Genomic DNA, 18352 nt, shown 5'->3' on the forward strand with positions numbered 1-18352 from the left:
ACCCATAAAACAGGTCTATGTTCGTCTTCGTCGCTCTTCCGCCGCCGCACCACCCATTGCTCCTGCAAACCCAACTTCTTTACCCACATCATCTCCTTCACCGTCTGAGGATCCGGATCTTGACTTGCCTATTGCCGTTCGTAAGGGTACGCGTTCTTGCACTTTCCATCCTATTTCTCAATTTGTGTCCTATGATTGTTTATCTCCATCTTTTCGCGCTTTTTCTGTGTCTCTATCTTCTGTTGTTGTTCCTAAGTCTTTTTTAGAGGCTCTTTCTCATCCTGGATGGCGCTCCGCTATGGAAGAAGAGATGCATGCCTTGTCCATAAATCATACTTGGACCCTTGTTTCCAAGCCTATTGGAGCACATATTGTTGGTTGTCGTTGGGTGTTTACTGTCAAACAAAATCCTGATGGTACTCTTGATCGACTGAAAGCTCGTCTTGTGGCCAAAGGTTTCACCCAAACCTATGGACTTGATTATACTGAGACTTTTTCTCCAGTGGCCAAACTTAATTCTGTACGGATTGTTATCTCTCTTGCGGCAAATCTTGATTGGCCTCTCCACCAGCTTGATGTTAAGAATGCCTTTCTACATGGGGATCTGTCTGAGACTGTCTATATGGCACAACCACCCGGTTTTGAGTCCAAAGGGGAGTGTGTGTGTCGTCTCCACAAATCTATATATGGCCTCAAACAGTCTCCGCGGGCTTGGTTCGATAAGTTCAGTAATACTTATTTCTCATGGTATGACTCGGAGTCAGGTTGATCACTCCGTGTTCTTTAAAAAGACCACTCGTGGTATTGTGATTCTTGTGGTCTATGTGGATGATATCGTCATCACTGGTAGTGATAGCATTGGGATTCAAATACTAATTCGCCATCTTGGTTCTAGCTTTCTTACCAAAGATCTAGGCAAGCTTCGATATTTCCTTGGCATTGAGGTGGCTCGTTCCAAAGCGGGTATCAGTTTATCAAAAAGGAAGTACACTCTTGATCTCTTGAAAGATACAGGTTATATTGGGTCTAAACCTGTAGCTACTCCCATGGAGACTAATCTTAAGTTAATGCCTGAAGATGGTGAGCTGATTGACGACCCTGAGATGTATCGGAGACTTGTGGGAAAACTTATTTATCTAACTATTACTCAACCCGATATCTCCTATGCAGTTAGCGTTGTCAGTCAATTTATGACTCGTCCTCGAGTTCCTCATATGGAGGCAGTTCGTATCTTGAAGTATCTAAAAAACGCTCCCGGACGTGGACTTCTCTACAAATCATCTGGACATCTTCGTATTGAAGGATATACAGATGCTGAATGGGCAGGATCTCCTGCTGATCGTCGTTCTACTACTGGCTATTGCACCTTTATAGGAGGCAATCTTGTGACACGGAGAAGTAAGAAACAGTCAGTTGTAGCACGATCTAGTGCTGAGGCAGAGTATAGAGCAATGGCTCATACCGCTGGTGAGTTGACTTGGTTGCGCACACTTCTACCAGAGTTTGGGATCCTGGTACATGGTCCTACTCCTCCATATTGTGATAATCAAGCTGCTATCCACATTGCTAATAATCCAATATTCCATGAGAGGACCAAACACATTGAAGTTGATTGTCATTTCATTCGGTCAAAGGTGAAATCTAAAGATATTAGCACTCCTTTTGTTCCTTCAGGTTCTCAACTGGCTGATATTTTCACCAAGGCACTTCCCAAGACTTCCATGGATACTATTTGTCACAAGCTGGGAGTACACGACGTTTATGCTCCAGCTTGAGGGGGAGTGTTGACTGTATTTAATGTATTGAATGTAATTAGGAAGTTACTCAATTTGGTAGAATCAATTAGGGATTTGATTAGGTAGAATCAATTAGGGATCAGTACCTAATCAATTAGGGATCAGTTAGGGATTTTATTTTATTTTATTTTCTTTCCTTATTTTACCTTGTATTCGGTCTATATATTGTACCTCATTGTGAGAAGAATAAATATCAATCAAAGTATTTCGACAAATGTAATATACATTATACACTGCTGAAGGCAGCAACTTTGTAAAAGATGCATAAAATGCAAAAGATTAGGCTTGAATGCAAAAGATTAGGCTTGTACCCAATCTTCCTGTCCCACACCCTCATCAACGGAGGAGACTAAACTGGGGGCACTTTTTCATGGCAGAGAAACTGCAATTGCAGAAAATATTCTCAAAATAGAGTTCTATGGTGGAAGCCAGTTACTTTGGAGGTATGGATGGATGCCAACAAGAAGCAGATTGAATGGACTATCAAATATAAGAGAAGGCTGCACACAACCTTACTCACAATTGGCCCCCTTTATTCAAATAAAGGACTCTAGGTCGTCAAAGACAAAACCCGAATAAGGCATGACACAAACCTTTTTCCAAACCAAAAGTTGCTTTGGTTTGGTTTGGACTGGTCCAGTTCAAGATTGATTTTCTATAAGTTGATAAAAATATATATATATATATATATATATATATACACACACACACACACACACACACAAAGAGGAAACAAATGGGCTAGAAAACAAACCTTACGATGATCCATAAAAAGCAACATAAAGACATGCTAATTATCAAATGATCAAATCCAAAACTAGTCTATCAACACGAATAAGAATGCATGATGGACAAGTGAAACACCTCTATATAGTAACTGAATGCCAACTTTGTCATTAGAAGAAGAACCCAAAACATGGTGTACCTGAAAGATAAAACAAAATATTATCTAAAATCCAAATAATTTCACTCTAATATAGTAGTAAGCAGTTCCACCCATGAGTGCTATTACTTGAAAAGAGAGAACGTGCTTTCATGCATCCCCCTTCCAACATATAGCCGAGGCTGCCAGATATCAAGCAAACTATTAGCCAATGACTATCGGAAATGGTTATCTTTGTCAACAACTGAAATGCAGACCATAAGTTGAGTGACGTGCCTGTGACCACCACATCATCAGCATCACAACTCTATAGTTAGATCTCTCGAGGAACCGGCGGATGAAGGGCAAAAGAAACAAAATTGCAGCGAGCATATTGGGGGACAAGTAGATTGTGATCGCCAAAATAAACAATGAGGGAGATTTTGAATTATTGCCAAACCAACTTTTAATAGTTTGAGCAAATCCAGGTGGATTCTCCCATGTATAAGCATAAGTGATTGGCAAAATGACCACCCATGCAGCAGCAGACAAAACTTTCAATATGTATCGTAGCTTAACATGGATTGACATGCTCCGTCTTGCTTTCCAACTAAGGATAAAGTCAAGGACAGCTGCATAATTAAGATGTACAACAGTCATATGACAGCACTAACAAAGTAGATGTCTGATAAAACACGAGTATAACTAAATTAAAACAAAATGGAACCAAAGCGAATGAAGAATACACCATCAAACAAAGCATGTACAGGTTGAACATTCAGTTGAAAGTACTAAAACAAATAGGCATCCCATTCTTCTCATACGCAAAGAACATTTTTTCGACTTAACTACAATTCTGAGAAAGTCGGGACGAAAGGATAATCAAAACAAAATGAGAAACAAATACAACGACAAAAGGGCAATCAATGCCAGAAAGCAGGTGAAGAAAACAATCACTTGCATATTATATTTTCATGTATGTGCATATGTATACATATCTAATGAGCAGATCCATGTCTATGTCATCATACCATCGTAAGAAAATCACCATCCCAATTGCTACAACAGAAGTAGCAGTACCTCAGAAAGTTCGTTATGGCCATGAATGTAGCATTAAGACCAAATACTACACAAAGGCCTGACTGACACCCAGATGGCCTCAAAGTCTTTTCGCTTTTTGTAATACGCAAACATAATTACTCAGTTGTAATGTTGCCAAGGCCAACAAACAAAACAAAACTAATGATTTCCTTTCATTTGCGCTCAAATGTCTATCTCCATGATTGTTAAAACCATTTCGAAACCTCGCGGAAAAGAAAAACATGTCTCTAGAAGTCAAGTACATGTATCATATATATATCCACTATCCTTGGTGATGAGGACACATTTTCAGTTAACAGCTATATGTCAATATCAGAAGACAGTAGTATTACATAGTAAGCGGCAAATAGAAATTATTTTATTTCTTTAGATGGCACATTTCCGTGAGCTGGCCCTCTTTGATATAACACTCTGGTCAGTTCTCCCGATCTATCATACCAAAACATACAGAAAAGGCACTCTTCCTCATTGTTTTAACTCCATAAATATCTAGGAAAGTTTCAACTTTTCACAAGCTCGTGATGTACTCAATACAACTTGGGATGCAACTATCAACCCAGTGAATCCCTTTGAACCAACCTTTATAATTGCATCCACAGTAAATTTGACGTTAAACAATTTATTACGTATGTTGTTGTTTATATTTAGTATAAATATTGGATTTCATGCATTCAAATGTGTGGTAAGCTAGCTTTATTATGTGATGTGATCATACGCACAGTTTTTTATTAGAGATGGACACGTGGAAGTGGTGGTGTTGTGTGAAGAAGTGGAGAGTTGGGAGTTGGGTGCATGCATTCGTATATAGGTGTTAGCATTATCTATATCAATAATACAAAACACAATGGTGTAGAGCCCACCCAAAATACAAGTTGTTGCAATGGCTAGGATTGAATTGATCTAATGATTCCAATGGTTGATGTGTGTTCTCCTACTCTTAAGAATGTGCCCACTCTTTCAATTATATTACAAAAACGCCATCAGTTTGTTTTTTCCCCCTACCAATCAGCTTCTGTTGTGTTGATTAAAAAAAAAAAACAGCTTAGTCGACGTTTGGGTTTCCCCTGGTAATGGGTTTCTATGAGAATCTGCATCATTGGCAAGAAGAATGGGTTTGCTGGGCAACCTTTTATCTCTCTCTCTCATCTACACTACTCCGACGAAATCCACGGCTCTCACTCTCACTGGTGTCACCGGCGACGAAATCCACCGCAGTCTCGAATCTCCACCGAGGTCTCGACGTCAAGAACAACATTGAAAGCTGCGTGGAAGGTAAGAAACGTAACTTGCATTTTACGTGTTCGATGAAATGTGTGAGAGACAAATTTATGCGTAGCCCATCGTGCAGCTCCTCTGATTTTTTCAACGTGTGTTCGAGGTTGCCAAGTAACCGATGTTACATGAAATTTCATCCTCTAGCCCAGTAGTTGCTTCGGTATACCCTCAAGCACTTCCACAATTTTTTGCAGCCCAACTTCAATGGGTATTGTTAGGTTGATGGGACTGGTTTTGGAGATCAATAGTTATGCGGGGTTCTATCAGTTTCTTCACTTGATATTGGGTACATGTAGTACTATCATATTGTTTCTCTGTTTGGTATTTGAGATTCTGAGAATTACGAAAATTGCTCACTTCTTGAACTACAATTATTAATCAGAAATCTCCTTTGAATACATCCTAAGCGAAAACCGGTTGAAAGATTGCTGGAATCACCAATAGTCTGGAGAGGTAGAACTCTGGCACATCCCGTATCTTCTTTTTCATATGAAGGCACACAGCCACAGAAACTATTAATAAATCAATTGATTGGATTTGTGTAGTGTGATAATTTAGATTAAAGAGTAAGGTTATCAGTTGGAAGGATGTTTTTTGGGATGAGAAAGAGTCGAGGGAAGCAGGAGAAGAAACAAAAGGTCGGGGAATCACCGTCTTAAGATCGCAAGAATCACCTTCTATGGTTCTGCGTCTTTGGCGACCGTAGCTCCACGATAGTTCCCTTCCTGAGGTGATTTCCACATTCGATTTGCTAAGGACTTGAAACTTTTGTTTCTTCAGTTTCACAACAAAACTCCAATTTACCTCTGGATGAATTGCATGTGTAAAAGCATGCAATTAGGCCAGTGTCTTTAATGTAAAATTAGAATTTGGTCTTTCCAAAAACCCAACAGTGGAATTTATCCCACGACAAATAGCCTGGGACTACCAATCCCAGGACTCTTAATCATGTATGTTTTAGACTCCGATCAAACAAGGCCTCAAGTAATACTCTTGCGTTACAAATAGCCTGGGACTACTAATCTCAAGACTCTTAATTCTACATTTCTACACGCTAATGAATCGGGGATAAGAAACAAGTATCACATTAGTGAACTTCAGCTCCTGATCAAATGGATAGTGTGAGAGAAAGTAGACATTGTGAGCATCCGAGAGAGAAAAATGAGATGGAGACCAAAACTATAGAAATCTCCAACTCGGTAATCAAATGGGTAAATCAACTCAGTTTGAGATTGAATTTTGGAGTGCTATTCGCGAGGGGGAACCTACTAGTCCAACGGCTATGATCTTAATATGATGTAATCCGATACTAAGAAATTTTTTGTTGCTAAAGCTCTTTGCAATGAGTAAAACATTTTAGTCATGTGTTTGTATTGATTTTAATAATTATGCATACCGATGCTCTAGACTATCAATGAAGAAAGCATGGTAATGTGCACATAAATTGAATTGGGTCTCTAGGCCTGCCTTCTTTGATGTCATTGGCTTTGATTTGGGGGTAGGGTTCCGCAACAAAACAGATATAGGGGGCCACTGTTTCAATGGTATTTTGAGAGCAGCCACTTTGTGCATATTGCCAAAGGTTATGTCTGTCTCCAATCCTCCCCCGCCCTTACCCCCAATGATCGGAGACTACATGGGTTCAGTTGTTGTTTGTATTGATTTTAATCTACTGAGCTAACAAACTCAGTGGCATGATTATTTTCTTGGAATTGATGCACAACAATTTTTTGGCTAGAATGCCATGACTGGTGGCATATACAAGCCCACCATGTGAAGAGATAAGGATATATGGTAACTACCCCTAAGGCTACAGCTATGCGGCCCGAGTGGTGCATATGATTTCACCCATATGGCGCTTGGCAGGCTACCAATATCCGCGTACGAGGCTTCATTTTAGTCATTAATAATAATGTATGATCTGACTCTATTTGACTGGCAATCATCATTTATTTTTTTGACTCATCTTTATTTAAAGCCAATTTTATTCAGGTCATGTTGTATACCGTACTATTTTTTCAGGTGTGGAAAAGGTGCAACCGGATTGGAGTATTGGGCGAACCATTTATATTTAGAGACTCTTCCATTTTAGGACCCATCATGTCCCATAGTACTATTATTTTTGAAACTCTTTTGTCTCACTTTTAAGAATATTTGTACTTACATTTGAAAAGAATGTTGTATTCTTGTATTACTGGAGGGTTGGAATTCGAATGATTAAAATAAAGGCTACATCATTTTCTTCAAGCACGTAATAATAACATCATCGTATGCTCAGACACAAGAAAGCAAAACAAATAGTTTAAAAACAAGCGTTAAAAATGCAAATAGGTGTGCATCATGAAAGCAATGAAATGAAATACTCTACCTTGCCCAAGCTTCAATATCGCTGCTGTTATAAAAACGCTCAGAACTTTCTTGAAAATATCAGAACTGAAGATTGAGCTTGGGTTCCCCGAGCCATTCCAAGCAACAATTATCATGGCCTTCAGAGGAATAAAGGAGTATAACAATACTTATAGCTCGAAATAAATAACCTCACATATTCAAGAAACAGTTACCTGTAAGCACAGAATGAAAAAACTCCACATTCTATCAAAGCTTCTAAACATATGCCAGTATGATCGTATCTCCACAAAGTTGACTTTCCCCACCCACCGATCTTTACCAACGGTTGGCTTGCTATCCTGAAGATCGCCAAAATTCATATTAATTAAAGTCCCACCAGACAAAACATTTAAGGCACCCTTTAAGAACATTACTGGTGGATAAACAAGGACTTTCTCAATTAGTAGTGGATTTGGAAACAGAGAGAGAGAGAGAGAGGTGGACTTTGAAGGATCTCAACCACTTTATTGACTATTTGCTAATATCTGTCACAAATATACTTCATTTAACTACAGCAGGACTTGTAGAGAAATCCTGGGAAAGCATTATAACTGAAAACAAACAGAAGAAGACTATCCTCCCCTAACATGCATAGCCCGCCATTGGGATTCCAAACACCAATAAATCAAATTAACACCTAAGTTATCAAAACGTCATTAAATCTCTCACAAAATGCATGAGAGGCAATGTTAAATGAATGAGAGGCAATGCTCAAATAAACCCAATGCGTATTTCAAATGAGCAGCACATAACGCATAGCGACCACAAGAAGCCTAGAAAGATGCACAGAGTCACAACCATGTGTCCATGTCTAATCTTGTCTACTTGAATGTCTCTGTAAGACTATGAGAAATAAACCAAACCCAAGTTTACAAACACTACATAATAACTAAGGAATAAAAAATGAGACGCCCTAGGCACCGTCAAAAGGATAATCACCCCAAAGATAGTAGGGAAGGGTGAGGATGAGGCGTGGATAAGATACAATCAACTCAATCTTTCAGAACAACTTTACTTCTAGTGTTGTAAAAGTCGCTTGGCGCTAGTCGGGCAGACGGGCACCTTCGAGCGCCTAGGCCTAGTAATCGGAGATTAGTCGGCGCCTAGCAATTAGTCTGATTTTTCATTTTTATCAAAAAATAAAAATTATTTCCCCCTCTCCCCAGAGTCTTGAGTAAGAAAATGACAAAAAAGAAAACTATGAAAGGGGAATTTTGTATAATTTCATCAAATTATAGGGTCATATTATATTATCCTTGCAACTCAGGGGTCACTAATCTTTAAAATCTTAAAATTACCCTTTATATATATACTTCTCCAGATACATCTCGAAACAGCCCTAAATTACTTTAGCGATCAGAATTCCTGAGTACCTCTCTCTCTCTCTCTGCCCTATATGACAAACATTACCTCTCCGGTGATTGAAACCTCTAGATCTGGCAGCTCCAGCGATGACTGACAGCTGTTCGTCTCTCTCTCTATATGACAAGTCGGTACCAAGATCCAAATAACCCCTGAATCAGCAACTACTCCTGACTTGCCAACTACTCCATGACTAATGCTGACTAGTTCCTGATTAGTCGTACGGCTAACTAATCTCACCGACTACCCCATAATAGCCTTGGCCAAGTGCCGACTAGCGCCTAGGCACTGAGTACTCGCCGACTAATTACAAATTTTATAACACTGAGTACTTCCAAACCTGACATACACTACAAGGATATTGGATATGCCATTGATATTCCTTATATTTTCCATATACCCTTCAGCTCTCAAAGCATTTTACGCAAGCACACTGTTAAAGCAAACTGCATAAATGCTTCCTTAGACTAAGATTTCACAATGTATAACAGAAAAACTCCAGCAACAAGCTTTTTCCATTTCACATGAGAAACATACCTCACCAGGAACATGAAAATAGTTCAGTTGATGTCAATGCTCAACAGCAATGAGCAAACAAAATGTAATTATTACCTTGAGTATACAGGCAGGGGGAGGACCCCAAAGACGCAGTTACCAATATTGAAACGAAGTTGTTGGTCATTTAAAAAAGGATGCATTGATGCACTTGAAACATCCAAGTCAACATCTTGACAAGTGTGTTAGGCCTTGGGACATGATTACTAATGTTGTGGGCCAACTAATCCCTTGTTTGTTTGCACAAAAGTGGAGGGGATTACTAATCACATGGGAATGCTAATCCTACCATTGTGTTGGATTACTAATACCTTCTCCCACCAGGGCCCAAGCTTGTAGTCCAAAATTACCTCATTGCCCAAGGTAATTTCTATTATTCCCCACAATAACCCCCAACACACCTCTCAGTTTTTTTAAACAGAAAAAGAAACAATCCTATGTGTGTACTTCAACGGAAAAAGTTGACTTTTTTGTTTCATTGATAGGAGAAGCCGAAGCATACCTCTCAATTTTGGAAGTAACAAAAAAAAAAAAATTACCTCTCATTGCCCCAGTGGAACGGTTATTCTCCTGAATTACTTGGTGGATGATGATTTCTTGTACATATAATTTTTTAGCAAACAAAATATTTGCATACTTTTTATTTATTTAACCTTACAATAAATTTTTAATTTTATTCTTATGGTTTAAGGGTATAAAGGGAAATTATGGTGTAATCCTATCCCATCCAGACCTAAACAAACATAGTATTAATAATCCCATCGTCTAATCCCGTGCAAAACAAACATGAGAGGGTGATTTAACAACCTCACATTAATCCCATCTCATTACGAATCCTATCCCAATCTCATCTTATTACGAAGCCCACCCTGTCTATCACAGTTATCAAACGAGGCCCTAATGTACAAATATGGGACTGGAAAATGAAAATCGTAGCAAAAATATTTCCAACTAAAGCATACCCCATTAGTTTTCTCAACATGATGTTCATCTATAAGAGGACAGAAAAAATCAGCATCAGCTCTCATTGGCCAACCTAATCGAAAGCAGTCAACCGACCTGTAATTTTAAAAGGTCAAGTTAGTATTTACAGAGATAAAATCAAGCAAAAGCTGAGTCCCACAAAAAGAATTACCAAAAGTATTCATTCAAATCATCATAGTTCCTCCACTGCGAATGCTTTGATATCCCTTTTCTGCTCCTTGCAGCTTCCTTTTAGAGTCCAAGTAAAAATAATGCGATAGAAGTCAGCAAATAAGATTATAGACATCGGCACAAAGACAAAACCCAAACTCGGAAGAGATTTGAAAACCAAGGCTTGCAATACCTGTGCAATCACTTCGTAAATAGGAGTAACAACTTTCCTCAAGAAAGCCTCATCTTCACCTCCGTAGGCAGGCTTAACATTCTCTCCCGTCATGGGACTGACATTGCCAGCGAGCATTCCATACAATTCAAATGCCATCTAAAATAAGAAGAAACAAACACGAGAACCAACAACATATGTTCAGCATCATGTGTTCATTGCTTACTATCATTTGTCACTACCTACCACTCTACTAAAGAAGAAATTGTCTCTTGATCCATGGAAGCAAAAAAACCATGTAAGATCAAAGACGGGTCCAAAAAAGTAAGGACTAGTTAATGCTATTTTAGATTTCTTGATTTGACTCTGTCCACAAAGGAAGGTTGAGATCAATGCCTAATAGCTGCTTTAAAATCAACTTCTTTTGCCAAAAGACAAGAGGTGCACAAATATGTATAACCTTTTAAACTTCAACATCAAAAGTACGACAATCTATTTCATATTACAGACTAACTACCTGAACCACACCTTCATGCACTAGCTACAGTAGAAAGGATACATAGGAAAGTTGATAGATCCAGAAGTGAATTTATTCTTAGGAGATACCCAGATAGGGATACTAGTGTAGACTTCACTCTTGGAAACCTTGGCAATAAAAACCCTACAACTCTCTGTGTAGTAACTGCCACAGGTAGGCAGAGGAGTGAGACCCACAGACACGCAACCTACAATATCTATTTTTTCACAAACTCTCGCTATGATTGTAACTGCCAAAGCATCCAACTCAAGACTAGTTTTGGAGGTGATTATTAACCAATGTGAAACAAGCAATGAGTGGAGAGGCCGCCCAGGCTCATATACTAGTTTTGGAGGGGATTATTAACCAATGTAGGACAAGCTCGAACACTCCCCGCATGTGTGACCCCGGATTCGCACGTGGTGAGGTAAACAAACGATTCTAACTTTTGAAGACATACAACAACGATCAACCATCAACAACAAATGGGCAACCAACCAAGAACAACATAGAGTTTTGTCCAAAAGCCTCTGAAAGCCTAGCTCTGATACTATGTTAAAGCATCCAACTCAAGACCAGTTGACAATGAGTGGAGAGGCCGCCCAAGCTCATATTAGTTTTGGAGGTGATTATTCACCAATGTGGGACAAGCTGTAACAGTAACCATGCTAAACATTAGCCCAGCTGAAAATAGATGTGGGATATTTCTCCTTGCATAATACTAGGTTAAGGGTGTTCGTAAACTAATATAACTAGATATTGAACTCTAATGTTTACCCATACCTGTCATGATCTGTCCAACTAACATATAAAAACATACCATGCGCAACCTAACCAACATGCCAAATGGTCCTTAACGTATAAATTATCACCATCCACCCCCACCCCCTTTCCATCTTGGGCAGCCAAGTTCACTACCACGAGGATGCCAAGCTTGGCTAAAAGGAAGAGTTCAAATTCAAAATCAAGATTTTCAGACTCCAGCACCATGTCAATGACTATTACTCAAACAGTTCTTTTAAATCAACAAACAAAGTTTTTATTTAGTTTTTTCAATGCATAGGAATGATCAGATTAGAGAGACATCCTCAGACTCTCACTTTATCCTTCTACTCCAATGAATCTTCTCTTAAATGGGTCCATCGAGAAGATCTACTCAAACAGACCTCAACCCACACAACTACAACTCTTGTTTGAACTTAAACCACTCTCATGCCATTTGAATACCACTGTCTTATTTTCTGGTAAATCTTTAAAGACTCTTTCCTTCCATCCATTTTATCATGTCATAGTTTAATTTTTTAATAACATTATTATCACCTCAAAGCCTAGTATATAAGCCTAGGTGCCCTTCCACTCATTGCCAATTGGTTTTAATTGAGTACTTTAACATGGAATCAGAGATGGGGTTGCTTTTGGAAAACCTCTCCACATTTATTCCACCCCTTTGTTTGTGTCATCTATAATTTGTTTTGTAGTGATCCATTGGATCCACAGATTAATTCTACCACATTGATTAATCATCACATGCAATTGGTTTTGAGTTGGATGATTTAATAATAACAAAATGAAGCCTGAGTAGAAACTGTAAAGCCGCAAATAAATCAAAGAGTATCTATCTAACAAAGAAAGAAACATTTTAAAGCATACGTGATGATAAATATAGCAAAGGCATTCTGGCATGAATCTTAGATTTGCAGCTTCACCCCATATAAGAAGATATAGGCCCATATATAGTAATTTACGTTGCTGCACTTCCTGTTGTATGGTAGGTAACCTGCAGTTGACAGCACAGAATTAAAATGATACACTTGTGATGAAAGATAGAGTATGCTTGAAAACTCTTCTACAAACAAGCATAGACAATAGACTCTCTTAAAAGATAGAAGAAACACAGCTCGCATGTTAAGACACGTCATGTCGGATACCACAGAGATTTCTATGGCTAACATTGTTTTATCCTTGCATAATTCTCTTTCAGTTACGAATAAAACAGCTCATGTCTACATGACATCTCACCACAACATCCTATAACTCATGAACATGTTGGACAACACATTGTCAACTTCTCTAGCAATACTGATTAGAGCAGCTCTCCTCGACAACACAAAAAAGGGTGTAGATAGTATCTGAGAAATTTCATTTCAATCAAGACACGTCAAGTCAGATACCACAGAGATTTCTATGGCTAACATTGTTTTATCCTTGCATAATTCTCTTTCAGTTACGAATAAAACAGCTCATGTCTGCATGACATCCCACCACAACATCCTATAACTCATGAACATGTTGGACAACACATTGTCAACTTCTCTAGCAATATTGATTAGAGCAACTCTCCTCGACAACACAAAAAAGGGTGTAGATAGTATCTGGAGAAATTTCATTTTAAACACCAGACTAAGTTCAAAAGCCTCACCAAAGACTACTTTTGCGGTCCAAGTACTTGCACCATTTTTTGTAGCTCTTGAAAAGTTTCTTCATCACTTCATTCAATGCACGTTCGTCCAACTAAGCACAAAGAAGAAGTAAACTTGAATGAGCGTCTCCCATACAAAAAAAAAAACTACCAAATAAATGTAAAGACTCCGTCAGACAAAAACTCCAGCTCTTAAAATCTTAATAAGTTGTAAACAACCAAAATCAACCACTTTCAAATTTGAACTTTGTTACTTAACACTTAGAAGGGGACTTTTACATGATGCTTTGCATACGGAACTCAGAACTGATTACAACACAGGAAGAAGCCCTAAAAATGATCTGGCCCCTCATAATTGCGATCTGGTCCTCTAACTCGTTTTTAGATTTTAGAAGAACCCCAGTCTGCAAATAATTATCTCCAAGAGGTGTCATGGGACATCATTGATGTCTGATCATAAATACACATGACACCTCCCTAACAACATTAATCACTTTTGTTCACATACATACGCAAACAAACTTACGGGAGAGATGGTAAGCTAATTCGACACCTTTGGCAGAAAATCATGAGTGAAAAGGGAACGCCCATCAAAATTACGAGTGATGAATTTAAATTCCACTTCGAAATGTGTTCTGAAAAAATAGTGATGGCAGAAAATAGACAAACGTAATATCTAAGACAATAGTGATGAGTTTCATGGGCCGATGCAGAGGTAGCAACATGAACCTGGCACTGGCAGTGGTGTCAGGTGATGAAGCAGAAGCCTCTATACAGATAGACAAAGGTAGCCATGTCATCTGTTATTTGATGGAATATGGGTGGTGTCGGAGGAAAGCTAGAAGTAGAGTATTTGATACTTGTAAAGGTGATGATTGTATGACATATACCCGCAATGAACAAAATGATTCAGAAAACAAACCTTGGGTTGTTGATCAGGCTTTGGGAACTGCCGAATGTGTACATTTGCAAGTAATAAAATGAGATGCTCCCTTTGATTTGCCACATTATCCTTCTGCAAATCAATTAATTCACAGAATCAAATTCCTTGAACACAGAGAAATAACTACAATTTGTTCCTCTTCACATTCAAGTAGCATTTCGCAAACACAATTGTACAAGATCTAAATTCATAGACAAACAAATGTTATCTGTCACCTGAAAACCAAACATGGCTTGTAGCCAGTCTAGAATATCCTCCTCTTGTTTCTTCTTGTAGTCCCTAGGCCAAGGAAGACCCCTGGTGTTGCGAAGAGCTACAAGAGCAGCCTGAATCTGCAATCATACAACCAACCATAGTAATTCAAATACGTTTAGGAGAAGGTTAAAGGAAAGTGGGGCTAAAAAAACCCTGAGTCAACAACCCTCCAGGTTAGGCAACAAACCTCTGGATATCTCATAATTGCCTGATTTGCACTATCCGGATCAAGAGGAAGAATATTATAAGGGACGTATATCTGAGTCTTCTCTGCAACTTTATCATGAGTTTCCAATATCTGTGGAAGTCAATCATTAGGCCAAGTAATAAGTGGAGAACACCCCCTACACACTCACAATTCTAAGTTTGCCGTTTAAGCTTTGAATTTACGAGAAACCCACATAAAAAAATTCCTTCATTAAGCAATACATCAGATGAAAAGTTAAAATGGCATTTAGTGTCACCTCACGATCAACTTCGACAGCTTGTGTCTGATTGACAGCCTTCAGAACCTCAAAGAGAACATTAGCAGTTTGGTACGCCTTGGTGAGCTGTGCACTGACAGGCAAATAAACAAACAACTGGTATAGCAAGTGCTGAGTATGCTGGCTTAAGTTGACTCATATCCCTCACAAGACTCACCGATCAGCTTTATCAGCAGCATTTTGCAAAGCTTGAATATATTTTTTGTAGTAGTGTTGATAAAAGCTCTGCATCTCACGTGCATCACTTTTTTTAACTCTTCCCATGAAAGTAGGTTCATTCTCCTGATGCAAGTTATAGAAAGAACTTCAACAAATAGGAAGACAATAATTTAGACATTATAAGCAACAACAGAAACACTCGGCGCAAGATTTGAAGGACGGATGTCAGTAAGATGGATTGGAATGTCCTAACTACGACCCCTCACCCAGGGAAGATGAGCAAAAAAAGCTTTCATAAGATGGATTTGAGTTCCTAGCAATGGGTAACCGAGTTTTATTATCTAAATCTTTGCTTGCAGACAGGCAATCCATCTTGTCATTAATAAGATTTACGATGGACAATCAAATCGACGAATACTTTGAAAAATGAAGATGGTAACAAATTTCAACACCACTAGGCGCTAGCCACAAATAAGTTGTAATGACCTCATCCCACATCGGAGGCTTGTATAAATAAGGTTGGGTCTGTAAGTAGGAGATAAGAAGCACAACTGCCTCATGTATACGTGTCCGACATGGAGACGTTAGGCCACAGTGTAGGCACGCCAAAAGGAGACCGAAAGATAAATCCTATAGAATAATTCACGCAACTAGAAAAGTGTAGGACATATTTAAGACACCCCTCCAAATGAAATTCATCACTGTAACATGAGGTGACAGATCATCCAAAATATAACCGCATGTCAAGCATTTTTCATACACATTTAACATTATAATGTCGCTACAAAGTTATTCAAGATACAGGAACTGTAAATGGTTACCTTTTCCAAGCGTTGAAGAAGTGCAGTTTTAAATTGGCGAACACCACGTCCACTGGAAGTGGGATCCAATCGATGGGCTTTCTCAAAAGCATAGAATCGACCTACATCCCGAACCACCATGTCAACCATAGCATTGGAGAGCACATATTGTGAAAATAATGCATAAGATTTATAATAATAATAATAATAAACTACAAGGGTTAACCTCCTTAAGGAACTTTGGTTAAGTTCAAATCACATATGAAGAGCTGAATTGATTCAGCACACATTTCCAGGTTTGAGATAAGAGCAATTAGTGCTTCAGTTTACCACTTTGGGACTATATAACTCAACTGTGGAGAACAATATAGCTACTAAAATTGAAACCTACGTGTAGCAAATGAGGGACAAATTTGAAACTTCTAAATAACATAGCAACAATACATGGAATATAGAACTGTATAACCATGATATTGTAAATATATGGGAGACCTAAATATAAAATATTAGAGATGCTATGTTGTCGACCAAACACAGTGCTGTGCTCCACTTATTGTTAATTTTATTGTAGAATTAGCCATGGCCCAACTTACAAAAAAAAAAAAAAAAAAACCTCTTTGAACTACAGCACCTACCCGGGCGACATTCTTTTTCTATAAAAGATCAAAGGTCCCAGCCCAATGAGACTTTTGAGTCCCTTATAATTACAGGTTAGCATTTCTCCCCTCGTCGAAGGAACCACTAATCTGCCCACTATAGATTAGTGCATCGAGCCAAAGGCATCAGAATTCCTTGCAGGAACCGCAATAACCATGTTAAGAAACAACAGCCGAAGCCACCCCATCATCGCTACCCAAACACACTGTTCATAGTTTTTACTCGTAAAAGCAAGTAAAACACGTAAAAAAAACGCTTCCTAATCACCATTGTCCAATTCTTACACAATGCATAAAACAAAACACAGCAGGAGTAAAAACCTTACATAAATAAGCGACCCTCGGATTGGCTTTCTCGACTTCATTGGCGACGCGAAGAATAGGAGCAATCTCCACGAGCGAAGACGGCACAACCTCGCTGTCGAAAATCGACTCTCCGAGATTACCGGCCGTCTGCGTCCGCATGATCCGCCGCTGCGGCGGCGGCTGGTCGGACCCCCCTCCCCTCGACGACATTTTTTAAATTAGTCTCCTCAGTATCTCAAAATCCAGTACAAATCCCTAACCATTACAACAAACCACAACTGTTACCAAGCAAAATTTGAACGTAAACAGGGGAAAATCGAAAAAGTGAGAATGAGGAGAGATAAAGTAGAGAGAGAGAGAGAGAGTAAAGAAAGAGTACCTGCCGGTGAAGAAAGGTAGGTAGATACTGATGAATCTAGCATCTGCAGTGCAATGAGTGAAGTAAAGAGAGTTCAGAAAGCAGTAAAATGTGGAGCATTGAGGAGAGATTTTGTGAAGTTGGAAGAGAATACAGCGGTGTGAGTGAGAGGACAAACCCTAGCAGAGAGAGTAAAAAGCAGCGGAGAGAGAGAGAGAGAGAGAGCGAGTAGAGAGAGAGAGTGATTGAGGGGGTGGGGAGGAGTGTATACTGCAACTTTAAGCAGGTTGGGAAGGAAAAGAACGCAAGCGCGTGGGGGAGTGGGGATTGGGGTGGGGGAAGAACAAGAACGTGCGACCCAAGAGGAAAGTTTATTGAAAAAACAGGGGAATTTACTTGAGTGGGGAGTGGGCCCGGACAAAGGGACCATGATTCTGTGTGTGAAAAGGATAGCTGCGGAAGAATTTCGAAATTGTACCGAATATTACGAGGGGTGCCACTGGGTTTTCTTAACCGCCATTGGAACTTTTCCAATTTTCATTCCGGGGAGGGTTAATTATTTATAATTTTTAAGCTTAAAAATAACGCACTTACTGAAATATTTTTTTTTTGTAATATAAATTTTGTTTAATAGATTTCAATAAAATCTTTTGAGAGGTGTAAAAGAATTTAAAAATTATTTTCGTAAATACATTCATTTTGTTCGTTTTCAAATTTAACTTTGTTTTGTTTTTACTTTTTAATTATTACATTATTTCTCTCTTCAATTATTACTCTTTTTTTCAATTATTATTTTCATTCCTCTCTCT

At 38.8% G+C, this 18352-nt stretch overlaps 2 protein-coding genes and 1 non-coding gene across 3 annotated transcripts in view; 1 reads left to right on the plus strand and 2 right to left on the minus strand.

Annotated features, from left to right (window-relative positions):
- LOC131336179 (uncharacterized) overlaps nucleotides 1-9455 on the minus strand; it is a 47350-nt gene extending 37895 nt beyond the window's left edge. The window contains exon 1 of the mRNA XM_058371921.1: nucleotides 9440-9455. The gene's annotated coding sequence lies outside the window, so the exon portion shown is untranslated. The remainder of the gene's footprint in view (nucleotides 1-9439) is intronic.
- Nucleotides 1-17868, minus strand: part of LOC131336171 (callose synthase 3) — a 47433-nt gene extending 29565 nt beyond the window's left edge. Inside the window, exons 1-18 of the mRNA XM_058371908.1 lie at nucleotides 17565-17868; nucleotides 17206-17440; nucleotides 16245-16345; nucleotides 15422-15546; nucleotides 15244-15337; nucleotides 14967-15077; nucleotides 14740-14856; nucleotides 14504-14596; nucleotides 13582-13673; nucleotides 12813-12939; nucleotides 10667-10804; nucleotides 10475-10551; nucleotides 10302-10398; nucleotides 7596-7721; nucleotides 7403-7520; nucleotides 2956-3290; nucleotides 2809-2861; nucleotides 2661-2721 (exon numbers count right to left, since the gene is read on the minus strand). Coding sequence (XP_058227891.1) covers nucleotides 2661-2721; nucleotides 2809-2861; nucleotides 2956-3290; nucleotides 7403-7520; nucleotides 7596-7721; nucleotides 10302-10398; nucleotides 10475-10551; nucleotides 10667-10804; nucleotides 12813-12939; nucleotides 13582-13673; nucleotides 14504-14596; nucleotides 14740-14856; nucleotides 14967-15077; nucleotides 15244-15337; nucleotides 15422-15546; nucleotides 16245-16345; nucleotides 17206-17395 — 2055 coding nt within the window. The 5' untranslated portion in view covers nucleotides 17396-17440; nucleotides 17565-17868. The remainder of the gene's footprint in view (nucleotides 1-2660; nucleotides 2722-2808; nucleotides 2862-2955; nucleotides 3291-7402; nucleotides 7521-7595; nucleotides 7722-10301; nucleotides 10399-10474; nucleotides 10552-10666; nucleotides 10805-12812; nucleotides 12940-13581; nucleotides 13674-14503; nucleotides 14597-14739; nucleotides 14857-14966; nucleotides 15078-15243; nucleotides 15338-15421; nucleotides 15547-16244; nucleotides 16346-17205; nucleotides 17441-17564) is intronic.
- On the plus strand, nucleotides 6447-6553 carry LOC131308692 (small nucleolar RNA snoR100). Its single transcript, XR_009194530.1, has one exon. It is a non-coding gene; the product is annotated as a small nucleolar RNA snoR100 (small nucleolar RNA).
- Nucleotides 17869-18352: the final 484 nt, after the last annotated feature.

This window comes from Rhododendron vialii, chromosome 1a, assembly GCF_030253575.1.
Source record: "Rhododendron vialii isolate Sample 1 chromosome 1a, ASM3025357v1".
Classification (NCBI taxonomy): domain Eukaryota; kingdom Viridiplantae; phylum Streptophyta; class Magnoliopsida; order Ericales; family Ericaceae; genus Rhododendron; species Rhododendron vialii.